Consider the following 15747-nt stretch of genomic DNA (forward strand, 5'->3'; position numbering starts at 1 on the left):
ATATATATCATACAGAGCTGGTCAGTAGGTACCTCTATGCATATATATCATACAGAGGTGGTCAGTAGGTACCTCTATGTATACATATCATACAGAGCTGGTCAGTAGGTACCTTTATGCATACATATCATACAGAGCTGGTCAGTTTGTACCTCTATGCATACATATCATACAGAGGTGGTCAGTAGGTACCTTTATGCATACATATCATACAGAGCTGGTCAGTTTGTACCTCTATGCATACATATCATACAGAGGTGGTCAGTAGGTACCTCTATGCATACATATCATACAGAGCTGGTCAGTTTGTACCTCTATGCATACATATCATACAGAGCTGGTCAGTTTGTACCTCTATGCATACATATCATACAGAGCTGGTCAATAGGTACCTCTATGCATACATATCATACAGAGCTGGTCAGTTTGTACCTCTATGCATACATATCATACAGAGCTGGTCAGTAGGTACCTCTATGCATACATATCATACAGAGCTGGTCAGTTTGTACCTCTATGCATACATATCATACAGAGGTGGTCAGTAGGTACCTCTATGCATACATATCATACAGAGTTGGTCAGTAGGTACCTCTATGTATACATATCATACAGAGCTGGTCAGTAGGTACCTCTATGTATACATATCATACAGAGCTGGTCAGTAGGTACCTCTATGTATACATATCATACAGAGCTGGTCAGTAGGTACCTCTATGTATACATATCATACAGAGCTGGTCAGTAGGTACCTCTATGTATACATATCATACAGAGCTGGTCAGTAGGTACCTCTATGTATACATATCATACAGAGTTGGTCAGTAGGTACCTCTATGTATACATATCATACAGAGGTGGTCAGTAGGTACCTCTATGTATACATATCATACAGAGGTGGTCAGTAGGTACCTCTATGTATACATATCATACAGAGCTGGTCAGTAGGTACCTTTATGCATACATATCATACAGAGCTGGTCAGTTTGTACCTCTATGCATACATATCATACAGAGGTGGTCAGTAGGTACCTCTATGCATACATATCATACAGAGGTGGTCAGTAGGTACCTCTATATGTATACATATCATACAGAGCTGGTCAGTAGGTACCTCTATATATACATATCATAGAGAGCTGGTCAGTAGGTACCTCTGTGCATACATATCATACAGAGGTGGTCAGTAGGTACCTCTATGCATACATATCATACAGAGCTGGTCAGTAGGTACCTCTATGCATACATATCATACAGAGCTGGTCAGTAGGTACCTCTATGCATACATATCATACAGAGCTGGTCAGTAGGTACCTCTGTATACATATCATACAGAGCTGGTCAGTAGGTACCTCTATGTATAACATATTATACAGAGCTGGTCAGTAGGTACCTCTATGCATACATATCATACAGAGCTGGTCAGTGGGTACCTCTATGTATACATATCATACAGAGCTGGTCAGTAGGTACCTCTATGTATACATATCATACAGAGCTGGTCAGTAGGTACCTCTATGCATACATATCATACAGAGCTGGTCAGTAGGTACCTCTATGTATACATATCATACAGAGCTGGTCAGTAGGTACCTCTATGTATACATATTATACAGAGCTGGTCAGTAGGTACCTCTATGCATACATATCATAGAGAGCTGGTCAGTAGGTACCTCTATGTATACATATCATACAGAGCTGGTCAGTAGGTACCTCTATATATATATATACATATCATAGAGAGCTGGTCAGTAGGTACCTCTATATATATACATATTATACAGAGCTGGTCAGTAGGTACCTCTATGTATACATATCATACAGAGCTGGTCAGTAGGTACCTCTATTCATACATATCATACAGAGCTGGTCAGTAGGTACCTCTATGCATACATATCATACAGAGCTGGTCAGTAGGTACCTCTATGTATACATATCATACAGAGCTGGTCAGTAGGTACCTCTATGCATACATATCATACAGAGCTGGTCAGTAGGTACCTCTATGTATACATATCATACAGAGCTGGTCAGTAGGTACCTCTATGTATACATATCATACAGAGCTGGTCAGTAGGTACCTCTATGCATACATATCATACAGAGCTGGTCAGTAGGTACCTCTATGCATACATATCATACAGAGCTGGTCAGTAGGTACCTCTATGTATACATATCATACAGAGCTGGTCAGTAGGTACCTCTATGTATACATATCATACAGAGCTGGTCAGTAGGTACCTCTTTGTATACATATCATACAGAGCTGGTCAGTAGGTACCTCTATGTATACATATCATACAGAGCTGGTCAGTAGGTACCTCTATGCATACATATCATACAGAGCTGGTCAGTTTGTACCTCTATGCATACATATCATACAGAACTGGTCAGTAGGTACCTCTGTACATACATATCATACAGAGCTTATCAGTAGGTACCTGTATACATGTATATCATATAGAGCTGGTTAATAGGTAGCAGTCAAATTGCACCCTACAAGACTGCTGGCTGAATGATAAGCTGTTCCAAGTTGGTGTCAGGTACTAGACATGGTTGAGTACATTCGTTCAATAAAATACTATACATTTTTTGCCATGGGAAAAACTGTACTGTATTATACATTTTTCAAAGCTCAAAACATATAACTAAGACTAAGGCGGTTTAATTTAGTAAAGAACACTGAGGAGACCCAGGTATTCAACTTGCAATACTGATTTAGACCATGGCATTGCATTACCTTGGGTTGGGGATCAGATGGAGTTGGCCTTCCTTCCCAGCCTTTAATTTTAATTAATGTGAATATATTACAATTGCATATCATAAAATGAATATTTTATTTTTACATGTTACAACTGGGTTTGCTTGAGGTGAGGATCCTTGTTAGAATTGGGGGCTTCACTAATACAAAGCTGTGTTGAATGCGTTATCTAATCCTAATGTATCCCTCAGGGTGCTTCTTGATTGAATACAATACATAGCTTAGAGTATAGATGATCTAATGCACAGCTTACATACAGGGTTGCTCCTCAAATACACAGGTACAGGAATTTATCTGCTCATAACTCAGTAGTAGGTATAAGGGGTATTCTCAAAAAGTCACAGTTTTCCCAGAACAAGGCCCTGTTTTTATATTCCCAGTTACTCTTTTGTTCAGGGTCAGAGGTTGCAGTTTAAGTACAAACTAAAGTGCATATTTATCAGTTTTCACTCAAAGGTTGTTGGAGCGGGACAGTGTAAGAGAAAGTGGATGTATCAAAGGGCTGACATATGTTTATTGATTTCACACATGCTACATCTCTCCCTAGGCTACTGATCTCCGATATATTTCTATTTGGAATTAATGGGAATTCAAACAATAACAGGCAGATAGGTCAACAGCCTATGTGGTATTAGGGCCGCAAGAGGGGAACTTTGTTTAGAGACGGTAAATCCACCCTCCCCCAATGTTAACAACTCCCGCAAATCAGTGCAAGGCACGTGTGAGCAGCATGCATTAGTAATCCATAGGGGCCTTTGTACTGTTGGCGTTAACCTTGATATGCAGGCACAACAAGGGAAAATCATGAAATGCAACACCCAATATACAGGAATAATGTGTAATGTTTCCTCTATCTAACAATAAATATCAGCAGCTTTATGAAGGGTTGCAACATATATACAAGCAACCAGGCACTAGTAAGTTACTGCTTGAAATATAATTTTTGTTTCAACATTCAGCTTTTTGTTCTGATATAGAGTGTTCACGGAAAGCTTGATTTTGATGTTTTTTAATCAGACATTTATTCTTCCCATCTACACTAGTCATTAACACATCTTAAAGGGACAGTATACACCAATTTCCATAAATCTAGTGTACAATATCCCTTTAATTAAGTCTTGGGGGTAGATTTACCAATGTCTGTCCGATGGTCTGACAGACATCGCTGAATGCTGACAGCATACGCTGTCAGCATTTATCATTACACAAGCAATTCACCAGAACTGCTTGTGCAATGCCGCCCCCTGCAGATTCGTGGCCAATCGGCCACTAGCAGGGGGTGTCAATCAGCCCGATCGTATAGGATTAGGCGGATTGAAGACCGCAGCCTCAGAGGCAGTGGACAAGTTATGGAGCAGCAGTCTTTAGACCGCTGCTTCATAACTGCTGTTTCCGGCGAGCCTGAAGGGCCCTTGTTAAATCTACCCCTAATAGTGAATTAATTCTGAGGATAGCATTTACAAGGGGGACATAGGTTCTTTGAAGGGAAATGAAACCCAAAATGTTTCTTTCATGATTCAGATAGAGTATGTGATTTTAAATAACTTTCTAACTTACTTCTATTATCACATTTCTTCGTTCTCTTGGTATCTTTTTTTGAAAAGCAGGGATGTATGCTTAGAAGCAAGCCATTTTCTGGAGCACTATATAGCAGCAGTTTTGCAAGAATGTTATCCATTTGCAAGAGCCCTGTCTATAATTGTCTAATTTCACTGAGAAGCTTTCTATATATATTATGAGCTTAAAGTAATTGTAAAGTTTAATGAATTAAAGCTCGGTATCTAAAAATAATCTTAAAAACATGGGAACTTTTATTCATTAAACTTTACAAAGACGCTTATTTTTTTAAATACTTACCTTTGTGTTATGGTAAACATAATGCCGATCCTCTGCCCGCAGCTCCTGCTTTCTTTAGCATATTGATGATGAATCTGTATTCCTCGAATCGTTGTGTGCCCCCTTTGGCGTCCAGCTCATGGGGCACACAACGATTGGAGGAAGCCGGATCGTCATCCATAAAGCAGGAGCTGCGGGTGGAGGATCAGCGTTATGTTTACCATAACGCAAAGGTAAGTATTTTAAAAAAATATGAAAAAGTCGCCACATAGCGTCCATAAAAATTGATCCAAGTGTACAAAGGCGCCCACTAAGGCTTCCGTTGCTAGATGCGATGCACTAGGATCAGCTTTTCATTGAAGTATCACAAAGAATACTGAAATACAAAAAAATAAGAAGGTGCTCCAATGGTACTGTATGTCAGGCAATACTCTCCTATACCAAGACTCAGGTAGTATCCCACCGTAAATATATACCGTAAATATATATATTAACAGACGTATTGTACTATAATACAGTGATGTATTATAGCCCCTCAGCTGGCTAAATGGTGTTCAAGGATCACTGGTCCAAGGATAAAGAGTGGCAAAATAGTCCTAACAAAAACTCACCACAACATTAAAATATTGTTGAAAATAACCCCTATGCAGAGGGGAAATGTATTCAAAATAAAATGTGATTAAAGAGTAATGCAACTGCAACGCGTTTCACAGTACTGCTGGCACTGTTTCCTCAGGCAGTATACGTGTTGCAGTTTCATTACTTTTGAATCACGTTTTATTTTGAATTATAGCTAAGGGGCTATAATACATCCAGCTTGTTTGATTTGCTCTGTATTATAGTGCAATACGTCTGTGAGTATATATTTAAGGGGGGATACTACCTGGGTCTTGTTATAGGAAAATATTGCCGGACATACTGTAACATTATTATTTTTTGTATTTCAGTATTTAAAAAAAATAAGCGTCTTTGTAAAGATTAATGAATGAAAGTGGCCCTGTTTTTAAGATTATTTTTAGATACCGGGCACTTATTCATTAAACTTTACAATCACTTTAATATAGAAACTTTTTGCACTTGATTTTAAATTGCTATTCTTCCCAGATTTTAATAAGATTTTCTTTTTAGGAACAATTTCTCCTTTCCCATCAGAAGAGAAAATTGTCTTTGGAGTTACAGTCCTTAGCTCATGTTTCAGCAATGTCACTGAGATTAGAGGAACGTACGGAGATGTTGACGGGCGACACATTGCAAAAGAGGTAGCCATGATAATAAGGGGCATCAGTTGGAATACGGAAGAAAAGGTGTAATAGCTTTAGCCTTATAATTATTTCTATAACATCATCTTTGTATAAAATCAGGAGTATCCCTTAAAGGGACACTGAACCCAGTTTTTTTCTTTAATGGTTCAGATAGAGCATGCAATTTTAAGCAACTTTATAATTTACTCCAATTATTAATTTTTCTTCATTCTCTTAGTATCTTTATTTAAAAAGCAGGATTGTAAAGCTTAGGAGGCGGCCCATTGTTGGTCCAGCACCTGAGTAGCACTTGCTGATTGGTGGCTAAATATAGTATTCATAGTGTGGGACAGAGTCCTAGATAAACCCCCCTGTGCTATCGATTGTATTTTTGTAGAATTAGTGTCTCTTATATTACAAGTGGAGAGTTATGTGTTGTGTGCGAGTGCAACACATAATAGTGCTGAAAAACTTAGTATGCCTGGAGTATTAGGGCTAAAAGTATAAGAAAAGACATAAATAATATAATAAAACAAATTATTTCACACACACAAGGGATAGGAAAGTCAAAATTAAACTTGCATGATTCAGATAGAGCAAGTCATTTTAAGACACTTTTAAATTCACTTCTATTTTCAAATGTGCCTCGTTCTCTAAGTATCCCTTGTTAAAAAAATAATACGCACATATCATACACTATTGGGAGCTGCTGCTAATTGGTGCCTGCACACATTTGTCTCTTGTGATTGGCTAAATAGATATTTCCAGCTTCCTGTCAGTTGTGCAATGCTGTCCATTCAGCAATGGATAACAAGAGAATGAAGAAAATTTCATAATAGAATTAAATTGGAAAGTTGTTTAAAATTGTATGTTCTATCTGAATCATGAAAGACAATTGTGGGGTTTACTATCCCTTTAAATGTAAATGTTAAAAAAAATTAACATTGATTTAAATGGATAATGGTATATGCAAGGTGTTGGTGTTGGATTGGGAGGGGCTCAAAGGTTTTTTTATATATATATATATATATATATATATATATATATATATATATATATATATATATATATAAATAAACACATGTGTGTGTGTGTTATGTGTTTATGTATATATGTGTATGTATGCATGTATGCATATATACTGTATATGTACACATATACACATACATACACACATATAAATACACTCACATATATATATATATATATATATATATATATATATATATATATATGTGTGTACACCTTATTATATACCATATTCCTTAATTCCTTAATATCACTGTCTATTAGGTGAGTGATTTAGCTCAGCTGTGCTTGAGTGCTAACATTTTACTTGTCATATAAAAGTAAAAATGGGAGCGCTATGGATTTAATGTTATTACACAATAGTGCTACCATTTTTTTTCTTCACTGATAATATAGGCCATATTCAGTAATGTATTCTCTCTGTTTTCTTGTAGCTTGGGCTCTCATCAAAGGACAATTGCACACCCATTTTCTTAGCCAAAAATTTGGCATGTCATCTTTCAGGTGCAGCTCGAACCATTGGCGCAGTGACTCTACAGAGCGATGGTGAGAGAACATTTTCACCAAACTAATTTATTTTGCCTCAATCCATCAGTAGTCCCATGCAAAAAAAGCTTTTTTAGATTTTCAGTTTTCAAGTTTAAAGTGCCATAAAACATTTTGAGTTATGTGCATATTATAAAAGGATCAATTGAGGTAAAACAGTGTGTGAAAAAAAGTGTAAAAAAAGCTTATAAGTATTTTAATAAAATTCAAAAAATTTATTGCAACAGCCAATAGGATTTTTTCAACCTTAATTTCCGATAGGCTAATAGAATTCTATCAGCCAATCGGAATCTAAGGGACGCCATCTTGATGATGTAATTTAAAGGAACATTCATTGTTCAAGAAGATGTCGAACGAAGAGGATGCTCCGCGTCGGATGTCTTGAAGATGGAGCCGCTCCTCGCCGGATGGATAAAGATAGAAGATGCCATCTGGGTGAAGACTTCTGCGGGCTTGGATGAAGACTTCGGCCGCTTGGATGAAGACTTCTGCCAGCTTTGATGAGGACTTCTCCCGGCTTCTTGGAGGATGGATGTCGGATCTTCAAAACTGTAAGTGGATCTTCAGGGGTTAGTGTTAGGTTTTTTTAAGGGTTTATTGGGTGGGTTTTAGTTTTAGATTAGGGTTTGGGCAGCAATAGAGCTAAATGCCCATTTAAGGGCAATGCCCATCCAAATGCCCTTTTCAGGGCAATGGGGAGTTTAGGTTTTTTTAGTTCGGTTTTTATTTGGGGGGTTGGTTGTGTGGGTGGTGGGTTTTACTGTTGGGAGGGTATTTGTATATTTTTTATTTACAGGTAAAAGAGCTGATTTCTTTGGGGTAATTCCCTGCAAAAGGCCATTTTATGGGCTATTTGTAGTTTATTGTAGGTTAGGTTTTTTTTTTTGGGGGGGGGGCTTTTTTATTTTCATAGGGCTCTTAGATTAGGTGTAATTAGTTTAAATATTTGATAATTTCTTTTTTATTTTGTGTAACTTAGTGTTTATTTTTTTTTGTAACTTAGTGTTTGCTACTTTTTTTAACTTAGTTGTTAGTTTTTTGTAACTTTGTAATTTTTTATTGTAGATTTAAATTATTTGAGTAGGGTTAGGTGTTTAAATATATAATATAGTTAATTTAATTTGTAGTTTAATGTCATTTTAGTATAACAGTTAGGGTAGATTAATTATTAGTTTAATATAGTCTAATGTAATTTTAGTATAATAGTTAGGGTAGGTTCATTATTAGTTTAATATAGTTTAATTTAAATCTAAAGGTAAATTTAAATTTATTATAAGATAGGGATGAGTTAATATTTAATATAAAGTTAGCGGGCTGTTAGGTTTAGGGGCTAATAGTTTAATTTAGTTTATGGCGATGTGGGGGGCTGGCAGTTTAGGGGTTAATAGGTTTAGTAAGTGCTAGTGATGTGGGAAGCCAGGGGTTTAGGGGTTAATAGATTTATTTAGTTGCGGTGGGCTCCGGGAGCGGCGGGATAGGGGTTAATAACTTTATGTAAGTGGCGGCGGTGGCGGGCGGTAGATAAGTGGTTAATAAGTATAATGTAGGTGGGGGCGGTGTTGGGGCGGCAGATTAGGGGTTAATAAGTATAATGTAGGTGGCGGCGGTGTCGGGGGTGGCAGATTAGGGGTTAATAAGTATAATGTAAGTGGTGGCGATGTTGTGGCGGCAGATTAGGTTTATTGGGTGGGTTTTAGTTTTAGATTAGGGTTTGGGCAGCAATAGAGCTAAATGCCCATTTAAGGGCAATGCCCATCCAAATGCCCTTTTCAGGGCAATGGGGAGTTTAGGTTTTTTTAGTTCGGTTTTTATTTGGGGGGTTGGTTGTGTGGGTGGTGGGTTTTACTGTTGGGAGGGTATTTGTATATTTTTTATTTACAGGTAAAAGAGCTGATTTCTTTGGGGTAATTCCCTGCAAAAGGCCATTTTATGGGCTATTTGTAGTTTATTGTAGGTTAGGTTTTTTTTTTTTTTGGGGGGGGGGCTTTTTTGTTTTCATAGGGCTCTTAGATTAGGTGTAATTAGTTTAAATATTTGATAATTTCTTTTTTATTTTGTGTAACTTAGTGTTTTTTTTTTTTTGTAACTTAGTGTTTGCTACTTTTTTTAACTTAGTTGTTAGTTTTTTGTAACTTTGTAATTTTTTATTGTAGATTTAAATTATTTGAGTAGGGTTAGGTGTTTAAATATATAATATAGTTAATTTAATTTGTAGTTTAATGTCATTTTAGTATAACAGTTAGGGTAGATTAATTATTAGTTTAATATAGTCTAATGTAATTTTAGTATAATAGTTAGGGTAGGTTCATTATTAGTTTAATATAGTTTAATTTAAATCTAAAGGTAAATTTAAATTTATTATAAGATAGGGATGAGTTAATATTTAATATAAAGTTAGCGGGCTGTTAGGTTTAGGGGTTAATAGTTTAATTTAGTTTATGGCGATGTGGGGGGCTGGCAGTTTAGGGGTTAATAGGTTTAGTAAGTGCTAGTGATGTGGGAAGCCAGGGGTTTAGGGGTTAATAGATTTATTTAGTTGCGGTGGGCTCCGGGAGCGGCGGGATAGGGGTTAATAACTTTATGTAAGTGGCGGCGGTGGCGGGCGGTAGATAAGTGGTTAATAAGTATAATGTAGGTGGGGGCGGTGTTGGGGCGGCAGATTAGGGGTTAATAAGTATAATGTAGGTGGCGGCGGTGTCGGGGGTGGCAGATTAGGGGTTAATAAGTATAATGTAAGTGGTGGCGATGTTGTGGCGGCAGATTAGGGGTGTTTAGACTCGGGGGTTATGTTAGGGTGTTAGGTGTAAACGTAACTTTTATTCTCCCATAGGAATCAATGGGATATCGGGCAGCGGGCAGCAGCGAACATAAGCTTTCGCTGCTTTCAGACTCCCATTGATTCCTATGGCATCTGCTGCCTCCAGGGCGCAGATTGAAAAGCAGGTACGCTGGGCCGGAATAGTGGCGAGCGTACCTGGTAGATATTTGATAAGTAGCAAAAGTTGTCAGATAGTGCCGAATTTGCATTTGGAACATCTGTAATGACATATGAATCGATATGTGTCGGACTGAGACCGGCAGATCGTATGTTACGTCACAGAGTTCAACTTTTGCCGGTCTGTAGGCTTTGATAACTACGGGGAATCAAGCTCTCCACAATTACGCTGCGGAATTCCAGCGTATTTGCGGTTGACGGCTTGATAAGTAGGCCTCCATATCTTCACCCCCACACAAAAAAAGAAATGGGGCTCTTCTATTTTGATACTCTATCTTAGTTCCTTATCAGTGGTTCAGTATCAATATTTTGGACTGTACCACTGCTAAGTGGATCTCTATTTCTTTTACCCATGATGCCATGTTATCTATGTTGCTGTTATGTTGTAATGTTAAGATAAATTAACTCATGAGAAGATAACTAAAATATTAAGCACAGTATCCCAACTCAAATTTATCCTTGGATCTAAATGTTTACTACGTAGTGTGCTACTAAATCTCTGTATTACTGATATTTCTCTTGTTAAGTGTGTTCAGTCCACGGGTCATCCATTACTTATGGGATATATTCTCCTCCCCAACAGGAAGTTGCAAGAGGATCACCCAAGCAGAGCTGCTATATAGCTCCTCCCCTCACATGTCATATCCAGTCATTTTCTTGCAACCCTCAACAAAGAAGGAGGTCGCTGGAGGAGTTGGAGTTTTTACTTAATTATTCTTCAATCAAAAGTTTGTTATTTTAAATGGCACCGGAGTGTGCTGTTTTTTTCTATCTCAGGCAGTATTTGGAAGAAGAAACTGCCTGCGTTTTCTATGATCTTAGCAGGCGTAACTAAGATCCACTGGCTGTTCTCGACATTCTGGGGAGTGGGGTAACTTCAGAACATGGGAATAGCATGCGGGGTCCACCGCAAATGAGGTATGTGCAGTACAATATTTTCTGGGAATGGAATTGACTAAGAAAATACTGCTGTTACCCGTATGATGTAAGTACAGCCTTAAATGCAGTAGTAGTGACTGGTATCAGGCTGATAAATGTATGCACAATAGAGTTATTTTCTAGGGACTAGAATTTGACTGTGAAAATACTGTTAATACTGAAATAATGCTTAAGCCTTATCTGCAGTGGTAGCGACTGGTTGCAGGCTTAGTAATAACTTTGCATGACATTTAAAGAAGTTTATTTTCAAAACGTTTACTGGCATGTTATTCGTTTTGTGAGGTACTTGGTGATAAATCCTTTGGGCATGAATTTTTTTCCACATGGCTAACGTATATTTCTACATTGAAACCGTTATATCAGGTCTCCCACTGTTGTAAATGAGTGGGAGGGGCCTCTTTTTAGCGCCTTGTTGCGCAGTTAAAATTCTAGCACAGTCTTCCTGCTTCTTCCTCCTTGATCCAGGACGTCTCTAGAGAGCTCAGGGGTCTTCAAAATTCGTTTTTTGAGGGAGGTAATCAGTCACAGCAGACCTGTGACAGTGTGTTAGACTGTGATAAAAACGTTTTATATTAATTTGATATTCGTTTTTTTGGGTACTGAGGGGTTAATCATCCGGTTGCTAATGGGTGCAATCCTCTGCTAATTAATACATTTAAAGAATTGTTGACTATAACTGAATTATTCTTTAGTTACTCAACTGTGTTTTTTTTAAAAAAGCGCTGCAGCGTTTTTTATATTGCTTGCAAACTTATTGAAAGTATTTTCCAAGCTTGCTAGTTTCATTGCTAGTCTGTTTAAACATGTCTGATACAGAGGAATCTGCTTGTTCATTATGTTTGAAAGCCGTTGTGGAGCCCAATAGAAATATGTGTACCAATTGTATTGATGTTACTTTGAAAAATCAATCTGTAGCGCTTAAAAAATTATCACCAGACAACGAGGGGACAGTTATGCCGTCTCTCCTCACGTGTCAGTACCTTCGTCTCCCGCTCGGGAGCTGCGTGAGATTGAGGCGCCAAGTACATCAAGGCCCTTACAAATCACTTTACATGATATGGCTAATGTTATGAAATAAGTGTTATACAATATGCCAGAGTTAAGAGGCAAGCGCGACAGTTCTGGGTTAAGGACAGAGCGCGCCGATGACACGAGAGCCATGTCTGATACTGCGTCACAATTTGCAGAACATGAGGACGGAGAGCTTCATTCTGTGGGTGACGGTTCTGATTCGGGGAGACCGGATTCAGAAATTTCAAAGCTTGAGAACCTCCGCGTGTTGCTAGGGGAGGTGTTAGCGGCTCTGAATGATTGTGACACAGTGGCAATCCCAGAGAAATTATGTAGGCTGGATAAATACTACGCGGTGCCGGTGTGTACTGACGTTTTTCCTATACCAAAGAGGCTTACAGAGATTATTAGTAAGGAGTGGGATAGACCCGGGGTGCCTTTTTCCCCTCCTCCGATATTTAGAAAAATGTTCCCTATAGACGCCACCACAAGAGACTTATGGCAGACGGTCCCTAAGGTGGAGGGAGCAGTTTCTACTTTAGCCAAGCGTACCACTATCCCGGTGGAGGATAGCTGTGCTTTCTCAGATCCAATGGATAAAAAATTAGAGGGTTATCTTAAGAAAATGTTTATTCAACAAGGTTTTATATTACAGCCTCTTGCATGCATTGCGCCTGTCACTGCTGCAGCGGCATTCTGGTTTGAGTCTCTGGAAGAGGCGATTCGCACAGCACCATTGGATGAGTCTCTGAGCAAGATTAGAACAAGCTGGCTAATGCGTTTGTTTCGGATGCCGTAGTGCATTTAACCAAACTTACGGCTAAAAATTCCGGATTCGCCATACAGGCGCGCAGATCGCTTTGGCTTAAATCCTGGTCAGCAGATGTAACTTCTAAGTCTAAATTGCTAAACATTCCTTTCAAAGGGCAGACCTTATTCGGGCCCGGCTTGAAGGAAATTATTGCTGACATTACTGGAGGTAAGGGCCACACCCTTCCTCAGGACAGGGCCAAATCGAAGGCCAAACAGTCTAATTTTCGTGCCTTTCGTAATTTCAAGGCAGGAGTAGCATCAACTTCCTCCGCTCCAAAACAGGAAGGAACTACTGCTCGTTACAGACAGGGTTGGAAAAGCAACCAGTCATGGAACAAGGGCAAGCAGGCCAGAAAGCCTACTTCCGCCCCTAAGACAGCATGAAGTCAGGGCCCCATTTCCGGAGACGGATCTAGTGGGGGGCAGACTCTCTCTCTTCGCCCAGGCTTGGGCAAGAGATGTACAGGATCCCTGGACGCTGGAGATTATATCTCAGGGATACCTTCTGGATTTCAAGACTTCTCCTCCACAAGGGAGGTTTCATCTGTCAAGGTTATCAACAAACCTAGTAAAGAAAGAGGCATTTCTACAATGTGTACAAGACCTCTTAGTGATGGGAGTGATCCACCCAGTTCCGCGGACGGAACAGGGGCAAGGGTTTTATTCAAATCTGTTTGTGGTTCCCAAGAAAGAGGGAACCTTCAGACCAATCTTAGATTTAAAAATCTTAAACAAATTCCTAAGGGTTCCATCGTTCAAGATGGGAACCATTCGAACCATCCTACCCATGATCCAAGAGGGTCAATATATGACCACAGTGGATTTAAAGGATGCCTACCTTCACATACCGATTCACAAAGATCATTATCGGTACCTAAGGTTTGCCTTTCTAGACAGGCATTACCAGTTTGTAGCGCTTCCCTTCGGGTTGGCTACGGCCCCGAGAATTTTTACAAAGGTTCTGGGCTCTCTTCTGGCGGTACTAAGACCACGAGGCATAGCGGTGGCTCCGTACCTAGACGACATTCTGATTCAAGCGTCAAGTTTTCAAAATGCAAAGTCTCATACAGAGATAGTTCTAGCATTTCTGAGGTCGCATGGGTGGAAAGTGAACGTGGAAAAGAGTTCTCTGTTACCACTCACAAGGGTCCCTTTTCTAGGGACTCTTATAGATTCTGTAGAGATGAAGATTTACCTGACGGAGTCCAGGCTATCAAAACTTCTCAATGCTTGCCGTGTCCTTCACTCCATTCCAAGCCCATCGGTAGCTCAGTGCATGGAAGTGATCGGCTTAATGGTCGCGGCGATGGACATAGTGCCATTTGCGCGCCTACATCTCAGACCTCTGCAACTATGCATGCTAAGTCAATGGAACGGGGATTACTCAGATCTGTCCCCTTTGCTAAATCTGGACCAGGAGACCAGAGATTCTCTTCTCTGGTGGTTATCACGGGTTCATCTGTCCAAAGGAATGTCTGGTGGTTATCACGGGTTCATCTGTCCAAAGGAATGTTAGCGGCTCTGAATGATTGTGACACGGTGGCAATCCCAGAGAAATTATGTAGGCTGGATAAATACTACGCGGTGCCGGTGTGTACTGACGTTTTTCCTATACCAAAGAGGCTTACAGAGATTATTAGTAAGGAGTGGGATAGACCCGGGGTGCCTTTTTCCCCTCCTCCGATATTTAGAAAAATGTTCCCTATAGACGCCACCACAAGAGACTTATGGCAGACGGTCCCTAAGGTGGAGGGAGCAGTTTCTACTTTAGCCAAGCGTACCACTATCCCGGTGGAGGATAGCTGTGCTTTCTCAGATCCAATGGATAAAAAATTAGAGGGTTATCTTAAGAAAATGTTTATTCAACAAGGTTTTATATTACAGCCTCTTGCATGCATTGCGCCTGTCACTGCTGCAGCGGCATTCTGGTTTGAGTCTCTGGAAGAGGCGATTCGCACAGCACCATTGGATGAGTCTCTGAGCAAGATTAGAACAAGCTGGCTAATGCGTTTGTTTCGGATGCCGTAGTGCATTTAACCAAACTTACGGCTAAAAATTCCGGATTCGCCATACAGGCACGCAGATCGCTTTGGCTTAAATCCTGGTCAGCAGATGTAACTTCTAAGTCTAAATTGCTAAACATTCCTTTCAAAGGGCAGACCTTATTCGGGCCCGGCTTGAAGGAAATTATTGCTGACATTACTGGAGGTAAGGGCCACACCCTTCCTCAGGACAGGGCCAAATCGAAGGCCAAACAGTCTAATTTTCGTGCCTTTCGTAATTTCAAGGCAGGAGCAGCATCAACTTCCTCCGCTCCAAAACAGGAAGGAACTACTGCTCGTTACAGACAGGGTTGGAAAAGCAACCAGTCATGGAACAAGGGCAAGCAGGCCAGAAAGCCTACTTCCGCCCCTAAGACAGCATGAAGTCAGGGCCCCCTTTCCGGAGACGGATCTAGTGGGGGGCAGACTCTCTCTCTTCGCCCAGGCTTGGGCAAGAGATGTACAGGATCCCTGGACGCTGGAGATTATATCTCAGGGATACCTTCTGGATTTCAAGACTTCTCCTCCACAAGG

The 15747-nt window shown here is 39.7% G+C and overlaps 1 protein-coding gene across 2 annotated transcripts in view; it reads left to right on the forward strand.

Annotated features, from left to right (window-relative positions):
- The window catches only part of WDFY4 (WDFY family member 4), a 598790-nt gene that overhangs the window by 196886 nt on the left and 386157 nt on the right, over positions 1–15747 (forward strand). For both annotated transcript variants that reach the window (XM_053692180.1, XM_053692181.1), the window contains exons 21-22: positions 5726–5856; positions 7302–7413. In XM_053692180.1, coding sequence (XP_053548155.1) covers positions 5726–5856; positions 7302–7413 — 243 coding nt within the window. The remainder of the gene's footprint in view (positions 1–5725; positions 5857–7301; positions 7414–15747) is intronic.

Source organism: Bombina bombina, chromosome 9 (genome assembly GCF_027579735.1).
Source record: "Bombina bombina isolate aBomBom1 chromosome 9, aBomBom1.pri, whole genome shotgun sequence".
NCBI lineage: Eukaryota > Metazoa > Chordata > Amphibia > Anura > Bombinatoridae > Bombina > Bombina bombina.